Raw genomic sequence first — 17,557 nt, 5'->3', positions numbered from 1 at the left:
CTAGAGATTAGACGTCTCAACTCTGTGTTTACTCAAAGACTCTTGTCTTGCAAAAACTCTCCAAGTATGTGGAAACTCTTTAAAGAACTTACAGGTGACAGGCAGATTCGGAGCGATAACCAGCTGAATGTTTGTGACTTAAATAAGTCTTTTGTACGGCAGTCATCTGATGTGATGCTCTCTTTATCCACAGGTTTAAAGAATAGCTGTGTTCCTAGTTTCACCGAAACCGATGTCCAAAATGTCTCCAGTCACTTAATTTATCCCGATGTTTGGGACCTGATGGTATCCCAAACATCCTTTTCAAAAATGTGCTGACGTCCTATGTTATACATTCACGGCTATCTTTAACAGATCCTTCTCATCTAATCTCATACCGAAAGTGTGGAGAAAGATGAAGACAATCCCTGTACCCAAGAAAGTATCTGGCGATAATAATGTAAAGTTTAGACCTTTTGCAATAACTTCACCCTTCCTCAAAACAATGGAAAAATTAATAATACTTCCACTTTAGCCTGCGATAAAAGAGCATATTGATCCGTATCAGTTTGCTTACAGATGCAGAAGAAGCACCTTAGATGCTGTTGCTAATCTGTATCACAATATAGTGTTCATATCAGAAAAGAGGAAGAAGTATGTTCGATGCGCTTTTCTGGACTATTTATTAATTATTTACTAATAAATAACAAGTTAACCAGCGTCAACACTGACGCCTGGATAACCAACTGGCTATGTTCCTACCTCTCTGGAAGGAAACAGTATACTGTATTCGGAGGAAAGTGTTCGGAGTCTCTACTGTCTCATGAAGGTGTACCAAATGGAGCTGTTCTTTCACCTCTCCTTTTCTCTTTTTTCTGCATGATCTGCTATCTTCCACAGAACACACTTTTGTGAAATATGCGGATGATCTTGTAGTGACTCACTCTTATCACGAGAACACGATTGGTTTATTGAAAACAATTATTATTATAACCAATTGTACCAGTGACTGTTTCAATATGCTTTTGTTTAACTGTGCTAGAAAGCATCCATTATTCTTACACTGTGATTGTGAACTCGCGCGGATTCGGTTACGTTCTGCAACCAATCTTCTATCCTGGCACGATCTCGGTATCATTTCGATACCACGAGATCGCCAGCAAATATATCTCGACTTGGTCCATTAAATGCCTTCTGATATTTGGCTTCCCGGGGATTTCATGGATATCCTGGCACACGCCCCTTGGTAGCGGTGTTCATAGTCAATTTCGATTCGACACCACGCTATAATCTCACTGTATGTATGCCTATCACTACCTCTTTACATCCCATAGAAATGAATGAGTTTCTGTGTCGTATTGATTGTTGGTCTCTTGGTAATGGTCTCATACTTAATCCATCTAAATGTCAAGCTCTTAACTTTAGCATGAGACATGAACGGAATCTAAACACCATTTTGAGATCCCATAATGCTTATACCATTGGAGACTCTTTGATAAACACAGTGTCGAACGTCAGTTATCTTGGTGTTACCTTTTCCTTTGATCTCTCTTGGTCTTCCAACGTTTTATTGTTATCGAAGAAAGTTTTCCGCCTGACTTACTACATTAAGACATTGCATGCTTTTGGGATTACTCGTCAGCTACTCTTACAATTTGTCAATTATTGCATATTACTTATTATTCTTTGTTGTTCTCCATTACCCTTTCCCGGGCTTTTGAGAAAAACTTTGGTGCATTGCGGAGAGTACTGGAGGCAGTTAGCAAGATGTGTGGTGAATCTTTCGAAGTTATAATTAATATGATTGTGGATAGACATCTATAGTCATGCAAACTCCTGGCAGGTGCTATTTTATCAGATACTTGTAGAATTATGGTCTATTGCGATATTAGTACTGCTCTAATAATAGACCTAATCCCAAAATTGTAGATTTTCATGATATAACTGCATAATTATAAGATCTTACGTGGAAGTCACATCATCGTCTACGCCACCTCACTGTATCGTATCAATTACCAATACATGATGTAGAAAAAGGTTAGACTAGAGAAGGAACAATATATTTAATTTGAATAGAAGATATAAGGTGAGATTTAGAGGGACCACGGATGCATGGCCGGGCCATGCCATCTGATCAACTCCAATTAATTCAATTCCTTGTGCGCGCCTTCTCCATCGCTAGGTATTTCTCCGTGTTAAATATTGAATAGCTATTATCCGAGTGGTCCCGTATTCAGCTTTCAGGATTGTGTGGTTATGGTCCAATGCCACTACGTACTAACCATCCTACTCACTCTTATCTTTCTCCTTGTATATCTTCTGTTAATACGAGACGTAATTACATAAAAATCCATGCACGCAAGCAAAAGTTTAAAAGTTCTATGATACCTTACCCAGCAAATATACTCTGTAACGAACAGGTTCATAGAGTTAACCTAGTCAATAACCTGCATTTTTAACATGTCTCTAATTCGAAAACTTGTACAGTTTTTCGGTTTTTTAAAAACCTTTACTTTGCATTCGTTACTGTTTTTGCGTAAGTAACTTGTAGAAATACCCTGTTCTGAGAATTCTATATTGAACCAAAATATAATACTGAATAAAGCCGTTAATAATAATGATCATAATAATCAATTGTTGTTTATTCTTATAGTGAAGTCACTTCTAATGAATCTCCTAGTTAATGTGAGAAATATGTTTTGAATGACGTCACATTACTTATAACTTAGGCGTGTGAAAACATTATTTCTTGCAGGAGAATAGTGTGAGAAAATCTATGGTTCAAATTCTAGTACATAATCGACATACTGATCATATACAATTTCAGGATTCCGGTGAGTCCGTTCCAATTTCAACTGTTAATTCTAATACTAATGGGCATATTCCAGACCATACAGAGTCTATATCCAATACACAGTCTGGCAGACATACGATGAACCTAAGGAGATGACGTTCAATTAATTACGAGAACTTAGATTCCAATTTAAGCTGTGGTCGTTGCACTGTTCTTATAGACTAATGATTCATTTGTATTTAATGACTGCCTGATTTCGAATTACGAATACAATACGTTCGTTTGTGCTCCTCTAGTTCTGTGTGAGTTGAATTGCGTTATTTCAGGGATTCCTAGTTCGTATAGTAATCCAAATACTTCTAATCATCGCATTGGTTCAACAGTATGTAGTGACCTACTTTTGTCAGGAGAACGTAATTGGTGTTGTAGAAACAATATTGTTATAAACAATTGTACCGGGATTGTTTTACCGTACCTGTTTGTTTAACTGTACCAAAAACACATACATTCTCCCGTTGATCGTGACCTTGCCTGAATTCGGTTACGCTCAGTAACCACACCTGTATTCTTTCGATACCAAGAGATCGTCAGTAAATACATCTCGACTACAGCCATCAACTGCCTTCCGATATTCGACGTACGGGGATCTTATCGGTTAACTGGCACGTGGTCTTCCGGTTGTGGTGACCATAGTCAACCGGACTTGACGCCTTACTACAAGTACTTGCTTTCTTCATAGCTGTTATCTTTTTGAAGTCTAGATATTTGCATCTACACTATATGCGAATAGGCAAATAGACATTCAAATCAATAAATTGGAAATTAGTCCAGACATTAAATTTCATGATGTTCGAAACCGTACATCATTACCTAACCCACTGTGGCATGTGCAGTAGAATGTCTAGATAACCTTCTCTGGACCTTACAAATACTTAAAACTGTTCCGTGACACCTAAGATCGGGAGTAAAGGATTTATCATGTTCTTATTGTCGTTTCATAACAGTGTTGATTGTTGTGCATGACGGTTTGACACCTAGTCAACCCAACACGAGCAACTAACTTGAACATCAGCGCCATCAAAGAATTTCATAGCAAACAACAAAAGCTAGGTAAGCTCTCAATGAAAGTTATCTCTGTTTGGAATGTTCTTCTAGCCGAAGTGACCACAACGCACTCAGAGGATGGCTTCAGGAGGAGACTTTAGAACCTCATATTCCCGCTCTTTGAATAAATGAGCCTTCTGCTATCACCTAAACTATTTACTGTTATCATTATCACATCTTATAAACATATTCCTTCATCGCTTAATGTTAACTCTGCTTCTCTTTTACTTTTGTAGGGCCAGTGGAATGTCATTAAGCCTTAGCCAAGTCATCCGGCTGTTGGGTAACTGAATATCGAACAGACCATCAATCCCTGCCAAGGTCAAGGGCAACCAATGCGCATCAGTTAATCATATGCCATGGACTGGCCCATGCAGCGGTAGTCCTACCACCTTCTGTGTACTCATTCTTACTCATACTTCCGTAGTAACTTTCTTTGTATTATACGGTCTTCAAAGCGGCTATCGTACTTTAATAGGTCGAAGGAGCAACCCACGTTAGATGCTGACTGCGAGGTGTGATTTCGAAGTCACCTGGTTCGTCACACCATTCCCGTCTAAGTTCAGTAACCCCTCTGATCATTCGACGTAGATCATCAACATTGATGACCTACACTGTAATACTCTAGTTTTCGCACACTATCTTCATTACCAATTAACTAACACGTTTACTGCCTGTTTCTTGAAGACCTGGTTAGTTCCTAGCATCCGAATTTCCGAGTCATTATTTTTCACATTACAACCAAACAACCCCTGCCTGATAACGTGAAAGGTGCTGTTATCTAGAAACCCTACTGTTCCGAGACAAACGCATTCACTCAAACTACAAGATCTGTAAACCCACAAATAACTAATAAACTGACTAGGATTAGTGCAATCGAGTAACCAGACTACCGCCTATTAAAAGTTATTAAAAACTTGGAAGCGTATATAATCAACAAGAAGTGAGTTCAAAGACACCAGTCGGTATGCACAACTTCGTCTCCAAGATATTGGATACTGGAAGGCAGTTCGGGGTTCTTTCAAATCTCAAGGACGGCATGCAAACTTTTTGATAAATTTAAGTCATCCTTTTATCAACTGCTTTTCATATGGACACAGTATGTTACAGGTCTCGTTTTTCCATAGGTTATTCATAGAAAAACTTCCCGAGAGGTTCTTCAGGAAGAAGGCAGAGGTCTTCAACCGAAAGGTTAAATATGCTAAACAAAGTGTCACTCAGGTAGCGGCACTACACAATGTATTGCCTGGGTACGTTGCGTTTCTCTTCTTTATGGCACTTAGCTATCTTGAGAAGGAAGATGAAAATGAGATAATCACTCAAGATGCTATGTTGAAAGAAGTTGATATTGGTTCCGCAACTAAGGTAAAATACTATAAGCTTTAGGTGAATATGAAAACTAGCGTTTTGATGTTAAACTACAGTATGGACCGTATGCGATTGATTATTCACGAAACGGCAGGTAAATTGGCTGCCAAACGCTTGTAAAATAGACAGATTTTTAGCCCTGTGTGGTAAATCAGGTCACATAGCGGCATTCGACTGGATGGTGAAGAAGCTCCTTTTGAGATCACTGTCTCTAACGAATGCAAGGATGTTAAGTAAGAAATTTAATTGATAATCTTTTAGGTTTCTTCACCAAGAAACGTTCGTTGCCGTTGCAGAGAAAAGATATGTTTCCATATATGACAATCAAGGCTTAGAAGTACATTGCTTGAAAAAACTGAGTGGGATATTACGAATGGAATTTCTCCCGTATCATTTCCTTCTGGTGTCTTCCGTAGGTTTTTGCACTGGAGCTTTTATTTCAGGCTGACAATGGATTTCTTTATTACCTAGACTGTTCTATTGGTACGATTGTCGCTTCAATACCTACATATATGGGGCGCCTTGGTGTTATGTGTCAAAACCCTTCTAACGGAGTTATTTGCACAGGACACAACGATGGTGTTGTATCTATGTGGGTACCTTCAGAGAAGTCATACGTTATCAAAATGTTCGCCCACCCAACTGCCATTACTTCGATTGCTTGCGACCAAACTGGAAGGTTAGCTTTTATGATAAATTCACAACTTTTGATAGATTCCGAATCCATACCCAATTGAATCTTTCCTCATATATATGACTGGACATTAATTCTCAGTTCATTCAAAGTTGATTACGTTTCGTTCGCTTGATAATTATAATTGCTGGTATGAGAGCAGTTTGTAATCTTGGTATATACTGTCTTGAATCGTGATAGTAGGTATAAAGTGATGCGTTATGTGAGTCGAAGTAAGCTATAGTAATTAGGAGTATTCGACCTAATGTACTAACTAGGAGTTTCCGAAATAGTGCAATTTACAACAGCCTGTTTTTTCAATTCAAGGATAAATCCTCTAATTTTTTGGTTGTTCTGTCGAATCATGTTATTAAATTTTGCTTTCACAACACTCGGAATTTGTACAATTTGCATGATTTAGTGGTAGCCCTTCGAGAGTTGCGTAGGGAAGTGAAATAAGCTTGTCTGAGAATGCCAAAAGTTTTAGTAAGCTACAGACATCCTTTCCGATGAATGTAGGGAAATGAGCTGCAACTTCATCATTCTTAACACCGTTTCTGATCATTGTCCAGATTTCAAACCTCTCCATGTAATTTTCAAAAGTCCCAGAATTTGAGTGTCGGACTGTTCCTTCAAATGCCCTGGTACGGCCGAGAGTAGGAAGAAGCAGCTCTCCCTCTCGAAATGCTCTCACATGGTCACTTGCATACAACTACTGCCAGGGACGTCCAACTACCTGCCTTCTCGCAGCATTACTGTTGCTTACGAAATCGAGAGGATGAAAAGCGAATGTCCGATCTCTAGTTCCACTACAGAAAGTGCATTCGACGGATATTGTGTTACTAGCCGGATACTTGAATGCTCAGGTCGGGCATCTAGGCACCGAAGAAAGTCGTTTAAGTGGCCGATGGGGACTTGTTGGTTGCAGGTCAGATAACGGAGACCGTCTACTGCAACTGTGCGCAGACCACGACCTGTTTCCGTCTAGCACTAACTACCGCACAGTCATCACCGATGTGCCATCTGGAGCCCTCTCTCTGCATCTCAGGCCTGGACTCAGATTGATCACATCGCGATCAGCTACCGCTGGCGTGGTTGTGTACAAGACTGCCGCTCCTTTTGCAGTACCTATTTGGACCCTGATCATGCACTTGTTTGCGCCAATCTTACCTTGCTTTTCAGTGGCCAACAAATTCATCGTCCTAAACTGATTGATGTAAGTAAATTAGTTGCAGCTTCTGTTACAACTAAATATCAAACCGAGTCAGGTTCAAGACTAGCTAAAATCCCACTGAAAAGTACAGATGAGCATTGGTTGCAATTGCACGATGCCATGAAAATGGCGAGTAAAGTCGCATGCGGCTTCGCGAAACGTCTCGCTTATAAGCACTGGGTTTCTTCTGACTCCTTACAACTCATTGAAACCCGTCGGTCTACTCCGGGTGACCGTGAGTTTGACCATAAACGACGACTGTTACGTAATGAGATTAGGCAAAGCTTGCGTAAGGACCGAGAAGCCTGGTTGTCGGAGCGCACTAATGAGTTGGAAGCAGAAACCGCACCTGGTAACTGCCGGAAGCTCTTTCAACTCATCCGAGCCACTGGCAGCACGAAGTCTGGTGTGAGCGAAACAATCTGTGAAGATGACGGGATGCCGGTCACTAACGTAACATCAAATGACGTCTTGGACGATGAGCAGAGTTTTTCGAGGAGCAGTTCAACTGGTCTGCTGCCCCAGTAACATCGATCACACTGTCCTGTCCTCCATGGCCCGTAACGACTGATCCATCAAATGAGGCGGAAGTTCGCAAAGAACTCCAACCCTTGAAACGCTACAAATCACTGGATCCAGATGACTTACCTCCGGCCCTTTTTAAAGATGATGGTGACTTTCTAGTTAAGGAACTGTCTGAGTTTTTCACAGAGGTTTGGCAGTTAGACAGTGTACCAACGTCATGGAATGAGTCGATAATCGTCCTTGTCTTTAAAAAGGTTCACATCATCTATGCAAGAACTATCGGGGGATAGGTCTACTTCCGATCGCGTCCAAACTTTTGGCTTCCTTCATTCTTGGTAGATTGTTCAAAACCCGAGAAAGATTGACTAGCAAGAAGCAGGCTGGTTTTCGTCCTGGTCGAGCATGTATTGATCATATATTCACCCTCCACCAAATGTTAGAACACCATCATACTTATCACGGGCCAACAGTCGTAGTGTTTCTTGACATAAGGTTTGCCTTCGATTCGTTGGACCGGATTGTTCTCTGGGATTGTCTATTGAAGAAGGGTGTGTCTGAGTAGTTTATTAACATCTTAAAAGCCCTATATACAAACACCTCAGGCAGAGTGAAGGCACATAATCACCCCTCTCTATTGTTCCATTCAATCAATGGGGCTAGGCAGGGTTGGCCAATCTCACCATTCATCTTCAACTTTGCTATCGACGACGTTCTGGGAACAGCTTTGATGTGTTGTGTGGATCTGTTGCCTGGAGAAAGACTTCTCGACCTTGAGTATGTGGATGATATTGTCCGTAGGTATGGTATGTGCTTTGCACCTTCTAAGTAGAAAGTACTTTTACAAGACTGGTAGGACCCTGATACTGCACTCACTCTGGGTAGTTAGCATATAGAAGTAGTCGAGAAGTTCGTGTATTTGGGTAGCCGCATAAGTGCTGGTGGTGGCATGAGTGATGAGATCAATGCACGTATAGTTAAAGCCAGAGCGGCTTATGTCAATCTGGGCCATCTTTGGCGCCTTCCTGATGCTAGTTTGACTATAGAAGGTCGGATCAACAACGCGTCGGTGAGAGCGGTTTTGCTCTATGCTTGTGAAACCTGGCCTCTCCGAGTTGAGGATGCTAGACGACTCTATGTGTTTAATCATCATTGTCTCCGAAGGATTGCTGACATCCAGTGGTAGCACCATGTTAGTAATGCAGAGGTTCGGCATCGTGTGTTCGGGAACAGAGACGATAATTCAATTGGTGTCACCATCTTGAAACATCGACTGGGGTGGCTTGGACATGTTCTACGAATGTCGTCCTAGAGAATTCCACGTCGTGCATTATTTGCCGACGCTGAGACTGGTTGGAAAGAGCGGAGAGGTGGTCAGTGTATGTCGTCGCGGTATGAAAGAAAGCGGTACAGGACTGGCTTCTATCAGTTCTTGACGACCCCCTGGTGGGGACTTAAAGATGGTGCAACACAGTGGATAGAGGCGTTATCAAATATGGCTCAGAATGGAAGCCAGTGGCGATCATGCTGTAACTTTATTTACTTCCTTCATAAAAAAATACGTAACTTCTTTAAGTGGCAGAATTCTCTGTGACTGTACTTTTACTGATTGAGCTGTCTCTCACATTATTATTATTATTATTTCACTCTCATGCACTAATTCCTATTCGTTATTGTCCCCCTTTTTCTTATACGCACCTTACATTCGTTATATCTTCATTCTCATTATTATTATTATGTGGCGCATATATATATATATGTATATATATTGTGCCTCTTTGTACCAATATTTATGTGTTCAGTCAATCTCACTGCCAATACTGGACCTCCATCCTTATAAATCTTAGGGGTAAACCTGTCAGGGCCTGCTGTTCTCCCATGCTTCAGATTTCCTATAGCTTTTTAAACTTCGTAAAGAGTTGGAGAACTTGCCATTCAGGTCGACTGGAGATCTTGGGAAACTGAAATGTGGCTGAAGGCCAGTTGAACTGATCCCTAAAGTGTTCTGCCCATCGATCCAATCTCCTGGATTGAGAGTGAATAATATGTCCATCTTTTTCCAAGATAGTTTCGCTAACAGTTGGATTCTTAACATCGGTTTCCTTGACAAGTCTGAATAGTTGTCTGCTGTTGTCTATTGCCCACCACTGTTCGCGATCATTGCGTAGGCTTCTTATCAGCCTGCCCTTAAGCTGACTCCGCTCTTCGTCATGTTCAGAGCCAGATGGGACGAGTTTTCGAGCATCTATCAGTGCGGTGGATGCTGCTGAGATCCCGTGTTTCTCCCTAACCTTATGGTTTACCTTACTAGCAGATATCAGTGTTGTTCCCACAGCTTTCCGGATATCATTCCGCGCTGCCTCGGGACGGGCATTACTTACATGGCTGCCTAACTTTTCCTAGTTGTTCCTGGAATATATTCCTAGCTTGGCTATCATTAAGTAGGACCCTAAGAGGTTTCCTTGCAGTGTCTTTCCTACGTTCAGTAAGACGCAGACAAATACGCGCTCGCACTAGAACATGATCTGAATCCAATCATGTGTTCCAGAACGACCGACAGTCTTCTATCGAGCTTCTCCATCGGTGTCTGATAGCGGTGTGATCAGGGGTTGCCATGCCAAAAGGTGTTTTTCCCTATGCTAATAGCTAGTATTTGCAAGAAACAGGCGGTTATCTGAGCATAGCTGCAACAGACGGTCACCATTATCTATTCTTTGAGTCACGACACCATAAGGTTCACCCAGGTGTCTTTCCTTTTCGCTTAGTTTACCTACTTGAGCATTAAAGTCACCAGCCACTATTACTGCATCGGAGCGCCTAACTTTTGGAGGTCGGGAAGCTTTCTGTACAGCTCATCTTTTACATCATCTGAGCTGCAGTCAGTGGGAGAGTAGGCAGAGACAACGAGTGTCCTTACTTTTCCGAGTCCTAACTGTTCCGTTTAGTCGGACAGTGCATAAACGACTGTCTACTGAGATCCAGTCTAAGAGAGCTAGTTCTACCCTAGGACTCAATGCTATACCTACGCCAGCGAGGCCACGGGAGGCAGCATCGGGGCTTCGAGATACATGAAGTGTGAATCGAGATGATTCTTTATTTTGATATGGTGAGGTCAAATGAACGACGCTACTCTGGTTCTGTAAGCGTTACGGAGACGTAGTATACATCGATGGCGCGAGATTTAAAAATCCTAGCTAAGGAAGCCTGTTGTCCTATTTGGCACAGTGTTCGGACTTTAAAATCTCCTACATGTAGTTTAGAACGTAGTTTCAGAAGACCAGGAATAACGTTCCGCGTACTCGAATCGTTTTCGCTAGCGGTGCGGGATGATAAAGTAACGTGAGAAGGGTTGGCGGTGGAGATGATAGAGTTATTAGGAGGTGTAGGAAGGATTTGATTGTGACCAACTTGGCCTCGTCTGCTGTTAGGGGTATGGAGGCTCATGTCACTTCCCGGCTGCCCACACCGTAGAAGGGTACTTCTTAAGGAACCACCTTAAAGGGAAGTTGGATTAGTGTTGGTCTTAACGACCTGGGAGCGTGACCACAGAGCCCAAGGGACAACTGCTTGAGGCCGGTCACTCACGGCCTTTTTGTGGGAAGTTTTTAGCGTGTTAGCTCCATTCCTCAAAAGGCCTTACCAGCGGAGACGGAAATCCACGAAGTAAGGTGAGGTGTGACTTATTTAGAGTCGACCTTTTCTAACCCCTTCCTTCCCTGTGAGAAAGCAGCATCGCTGCAGATGCTGGTTGCCCAAGGGAAACACCTTACTGCAATTTACAGCAAGTAGGAATAGATGAGCACAAAGAACGTAATATATTTGGAATTCGTAATCAGCTGGCCGTCAAGTACAAAGGAATCATTAGTTCATACAAATACCTCATAATCTTAATAAACGATCAAGTTTTCAACAGTAAAGCATAATATTGGCATCTGTTTTTAGGTTTGGTTGATTGTTTTGTGGATGAATTTAGACGATCTCAACCTTAACACCTGACCAGTTTAAAACACAGGGTGTTTTATGGGTACCGCTTTTGATGAAGATCAATTTTTGGTTACCTAACTTATTGTAGTAATTATCCTTATACATTGCAGTTATTGTCAAAAGCTATGTATGTTGTAATGTGTAGCAGAGTTACCTTTTCTGAAGGTAAAATTCAAAACACTTGTGTTGCAAAGACCGGTTGATTTTATTCCGAACGGCATACCACCCCGATTAGCGTTTTCGTATCAAGCTTATCTTTCTAATTTACCATCGTTAGTGCCAGTGGTAGAGGAATTCAATGAACTAACACTATTTTTCTCAGCTATAGAGGTCCGTAGTGCGTTTTTTATTTTTATGCTGATCTAGAAACCGCTATGAATCCTACGTTTGTTGTTCAAGCTTTGTTTGAACAGTCTTTAATTAAAAGTTAGATTGGTGAAACCACTCGCTTAGCCTTAGCCAAATCACTTTCGTGTAGTTTAAAATTGACTGGTTATGAATTACCGTTTTTCTACAAAGTATTTCAACAACCGGTGTTCCTCTAAACTACATTTTTCTCACTATTTGAACGATGTATTTGCTCATAGCTTATTCTTTCTTCACATCCATCTTTCCAGCTACTTGGCAACCTGTGGAGTTGACCGAAAACTAAAGATTTGGGACTTGAGGTCCACTTATGATCCTCTTTCCGAAATCTTGCTGCCTATGTCTGCTTCAACAATTAATTTCAGTCAGAAAGGTTTATTAGCATTGGGTGCTGCTAATACCGTACAGGTATGATATTTCTGGTTATGATTTAGTTTAGTACTTAACTTATCGCATCAAGTGGTTGTTTCTCCATATACCATACCATACTGCAAAATGCCTACTTTCCTTGTTTTCATTCGTTTGTCATGGTTATACTCTTGGGGATAACAATTTCTTCTCCTGATCGCTCTCTTACCTAGAACCTTGTATGAAGACGTCTCCTTGTCTGGTAAAAACTGACGAAATATAATCTAAACAAAGCACTGTGTGACAGTACAGGAGTTTGTAGGTTGCGATCTTCCCCTTCCAAAAATTAGGGTCGCATCTGGATTATACGGTATCATTTCCCAGTCAAACAGAAGAGAGTAAGCAAGTAGTGGGCATTGAACACCACACACGTCTACCTTTTGTTACTTCGAAGTTATAAAACTTGTGTAGGTTGTAATTATTTGGTCATACATGTCTTAGAATCATTGCTCACGTAAACCGGAACCATGTAGGAGCAAACCGCCCATGAAATAATATCAGTCTATGAGGTTATGACTTTAGATCCTAACGTAGTCGGGATGTGCGGAGTCGTTAAGTAAAGTTCACGAGATAATTATGGCATGCAGTTGGAACTCTTTTGGGTATTGATGCAGGTACGTGGATTAAGCTTTTGTTTAAATCTCAGGCTCGTTTTTATTTTTAATTTCCTGAAATTGTTCCTTTTGTCTATATGAAAGAGTGTATAAAACTGGAACTAATGGCTAACGACCGTATATCTAGTTTGTGATTGCCTGTTATTAAGCCGTGACAAAAGACAAAATATTTATTGTTACGATTTGATATGGCCAAAGTAGTGCTTTGAAAAGAGGAATAAATCTACTGTTATCATAAAATTAAGTTATCCTTAGTAATATTTACCGTGAGTAGATGGTTGTGTTTTATTTTATTCCCCATTTCACATAAGCCCACGATGATTTCAGTATTGCCTGTGAGGAAGTATTATGATCTATAAAATAAGGATTTATCTTTGTGAATTTTAGGTAGTATATATGTATTTCTTTTGTCTAATTTCTGCGTAAATCGCTTTTTACTTTTAAAAGATTTTACGTGACCCCCATTCCATTCCACCGTCCAATGCATCAAAAATCTTTGAAACCATTTCACCTAATGTTAACCGACGAGTAATTTCGAATGCTTATCTTTCTCACTATGCAGTTCATCCAGTTTATCGTGTACGCTTTTGTCCTTATGAAGACGTTTTAGGAGTAGGTAGTTCCGCTGGGATTTCATCCATTCTTTGTCCTGGGAGTGCCGAACCTAATTATGATGGTTTAGAAGAAAATCCTTTTGCCAATAAACGTTATAGGCAAGAAAGAGAAGTTAAACGACTTTTGGATAAGGTAATATTGTTCACGTGTTTTCATATCTACTTGTTATTTTCGTTAATAGTTCTATGTTTTTCTCAAGTATATTCTTCATATATGTGTGTTCATAAACTTTGTTTCAATGTAATTTCTTAATATTAAAAACTGGTTTTGGAATTTTAATTCAGTTAGACTTTAGTTGTAAATATGTTCGGTTCCATTGAATTAAATAAATTCTGTGAATACATACTTACCAACACAAAGCAATGTTATCAAAGGGTTACGAGCAACTTGAGAGTATTCATTAGTTGAAAATCCACAGGATTACCTTATCAACCATCTGCCGAAGAAACCTACTAAATCTAAAATTCTTTCTGGTAAGATATTCAGAATCTGCCAAATATGAAATAGTACTTAGATTCCAGAAGAGTTAGTGAGGTATCACTAATTCAACGACCACCTATTTCGTCTTCTACCAGGAGATTGAACTTCATCGAGTACTATTGTTTATTAAATCTACCAACGTTAGTAGGACACAAGCGTATTTTATGATTGTTCTAGTAAATTATAGTCCTATTATATTATACTGACCCCTAAAGTGTCCTACTAAAGAAAAACACATGGTAAAATTCTTCGACTTAATTATTCTATACTAATATCATTTATATAAGCTTTCTTATTCCTATCATTTCTTTTTTAATTCAATTGTGTGTAAATTGCTAATGAACATGTTCATGTGTAATAAAGATATGTTACCATAAAATTCAAAAAGAAGTGATTGCATATCGGAATATCGAAAACAAGCATTGAAATAATAGTGATGATAGTAAATGTAGGGATTACCAAGTAAAAATTCTTTACATTTCGTGTAAGGAATTTAGTTACTGTAAACCGATGCAATACAAATAACTTAAAAGAATCCAAGGGCTACTTAAAGGTCCTAATGATTTTTATATTTCCAAATTATTGATGATTGGTTTATTCTGGGTATATCGCTATCTAATCATAGATAAGACTAATATGCTTCTACTTGTTTTTTGGTACCTTACAATCTAATCCGTATTGTTGTGGAAGCTATTATCATATTAAATCAAAAACTGGTTTCAATTATGAGGTTAATATCCGTAGAGTAATTAGATTTATAGACTAACTTTAATAGAATAAATATTTCTGAGTAAGTTTGGTAGGAATTTTCACAACATGTTGATACCAATCGGACTGTTTACATACTCCACAAGTAGGCACAGGTTTGGGAACTACTATTTAATATCTAGATATTACATAAAAAACGTTTTTATTTTATTTGAGCGCATAAACATTGGCACAAAGGGACACCAAAATATAAATGCACCACAATAAAAATTAGATTGTGTTGAGTTATAAAAAGGAAGGTGAATGTAATGGAAAAAAAATGAAAATGAATAGAAATTAGTGTACGAAAGTGAATTAATAATAATAATAATGATAATAATAATAATAATAATAATAATAATAGTAATAATAAGGGGAGAAGCAGTTCAGTTAAGAGAAGTATAACCAGGTAGGATTCTTTCGGTTATAGAAGTTCCCCCCACTTACATGGAGGGAATAAAAGAAAATTACAGCAGGACTACCACTAGCTTCTATTCTAAGTAATATTTGATAATATCTCAAACCACTGTGTCGCACTATATGACCTCAATTAGGAGTCTTGAAGAACCGACAGATATCAGTCCTTTACAGCTTTCTTTCATACTACTGACTACCTCTGCTCTTTTTCTAACCAGTTTCAGCGTCGGCATATAATGCCTGACGTGTAATTCACTGGGGCGACATTTTTAGTACATGTTCAAGGCACCGAAGTTGATGTTTCAAAATGGTGACGTCAATCGAATGATCATCAACTTAATTCCAACTAATGACATCTTATCGTAACTACACCAATCCCTATAAATAGTCAATAAAAGTTTTTTAAGCAGGATAGTATCTTAATCAGTAAAACAATCATTGATTATAACTTTTCGCAGACTCACATGTGTTTCACCTAATAGAATCATTAAAAAACTACTTACCGTACTATTACAAACAGATTCCATATACAATGATTTCATTAAAATCAATCGTTGGTGAAGTTCGTCGTGAAGACCTTTTAGAAGAATGGGAAAAGAAGAAAGCTGTATTAGTAAGTTAATCTGCTTTATTTTAATTGCTTTTATTTATTTATTTGATCGAAAATGTTTCTTTGGTAACTAAAAAGTAGAGAGCAATTTTCACTTTTGTAGATTTTAGCTTTCTATTATGATGGTAAATTATCAGTTATATTAGTTATAATATGTTTTTATTGTTTCTGTCCTAATTTACTGCTTTCCCAGCTGACGTTGTGCACTGTGATAAGTGGCGATTACGCTCGTTTAACATGTTTCCTACCCACTTTAATCGATAAAGGCTTACACCTAGTATTCTACACTGACTATCGGCATCATTTATTCAATGGTTTCACCATAATTAAACAACGCTTTAGCGACATTTGACAGTCAACTCATTTCTCCTAATCTTAAAGTCAATTTATCACAAGAATAACGAATTACAGAGTGAATTGTCATCTAGCAGTCTCCATTCAATAAGCAAGTGTTTATCTTGCTGTTGACACAAATAAATTAAATAATGGACACCCAAATTGTAGTGGGAGAAATCAATTTAGCATGGACATGTATCAGTTGTCCATGTTCATAGTTCTTTTGCTGTCAGACATACTGAAGTTTGTAATCGTTGGTTTCTAGTAATCAAATTCGAAGTTATTTTAAAATCCAACTGGTTGAAGAAGCGTTAGAATTTACTAGTTTATAGTAAAAGTTGTATGCCTATTATCATTTTCACTTCCATAAAAACTTATCCGGCTTCTTGATCACGATCATTATAATTCACTGATATATGTAATCTTTTACTGTCAATTTTAGCTTGGACAAGTTCCCAAAGTCGATACACCTGCTATTAAACGAAATAAACAAAAAGGTAGATCAAAACCTGGCCGAATCGAGGCAAAAAAGCAAAATATACACTTTGAACGTAAAATGTTTACTATCAAAGAAGTTTTAGGTGTACGGGAAGCGGAAGAGAAGTTACGACGAAAAGTTTCTTACAAAAAAATCAATGATATAAGCACATTACCGAGACCTAGTGAAGCTTTAGTAACAAAAAAGAAATTATCGAAAAGACGCACAAACACTGCTCTTGATGTGCTGATTCCACCAAAAGAATTTTAATTTTTAAATCTTAATTTCTTTATCGTTCTCTAACTAACTGTTTGTCTTCAAGTTCTTTTCTTTAATTTCCCACTAAACTTTTTAAATCAACGAATCTACATTGCTTTATGTATAATTGTCAATGGTTGACAATTGTATTACTGTAATTTACTGAAATCATAATGTACAGTTTACATTTGATACAAATAAAAAAGTATTAAGAGGTTATATATGTGTGTGTTGTCAATGTACCTCATTATCAGAATTTTCTCAGCTTCCACAACGTCAGTTATATTTAGTTCTTTTTTCTTGTTGGGGCCGATACCTAGTTGAATCTCAGTTAGTATCAGTTCCATCATTTGTCCATGCCAATCTAGTACTAACACAATGCTCTTGAGAATGAACTTAGTTCTTTGTATCACTCTAAAACCTTCGGATTTAATGGAAATGTTATTGCTAGAACCTCTCAGACTGGTTCTAGATCTCATGCTTAAGTCAAACCTCATATACTACTATTTAACGTTTGCAACTCACACGCTTATGTCACACGACATCCAGAGGTGACGCACATTCGTGGTGTTTTTAACTACATTTCTAATC

General features: G+C 38.8%; 1 protein-coding gene across 1 annotated transcript; it reads left to right on the top strand.

Annotated features, from left to right (window-relative positions):
* The first annotated feature begins 2,975 nt into the window (after positions 1–2,975).
* On the top strand, positions 2,976–17,051 carry WDR46_1 (WD repeat-containing protein 46). The gene is made up of 8 exons (XM_051208589.1): positions 2,976–5,127; positions 5,161–5,339; positions 5,375–5,924; positions 5,960–6,151; positions 12,255–12,411; positions 13,473–13,772; positions 15,805–15,897; positions 16,673–17,051. The coding sequence occupies exons 5-8, from the start codon at positions 12,343–12,345 to the stop codon at positions 16,976–16,978; spliced, it is 768 nt and encodes a 255-aa protein (XP_051070397.1). The 5' UTR covers positions 2,976–5,127; positions 5,161–5,339; positions 5,375–5,924; positions 5,960–6,151; positions 12,255–12,342; the 3' UTR covers positions 16,979–17,051.
* The last annotated feature ends 506 nt before the right edge of the window (positions 17,052–17,557 follow it).

This window comes from Schistosoma haematobium, chromosome ZW, assembly GCF_000699445.3.
Source record: "Schistosoma haematobium chromosome ZW, whole genome shotgun sequence".
Lineage (NCBI taxonomy): Eukaryota > Metazoa > Platyhelminthes > Trematoda > Strigeidida > Schistosomatidae > Schistosoma > Schistosoma haematobium.
The sequence above is the reverse complement of the archived record's forward strand: the minus strand, read 5'-3'. Positions and strand labels throughout refer to the sequence as shown.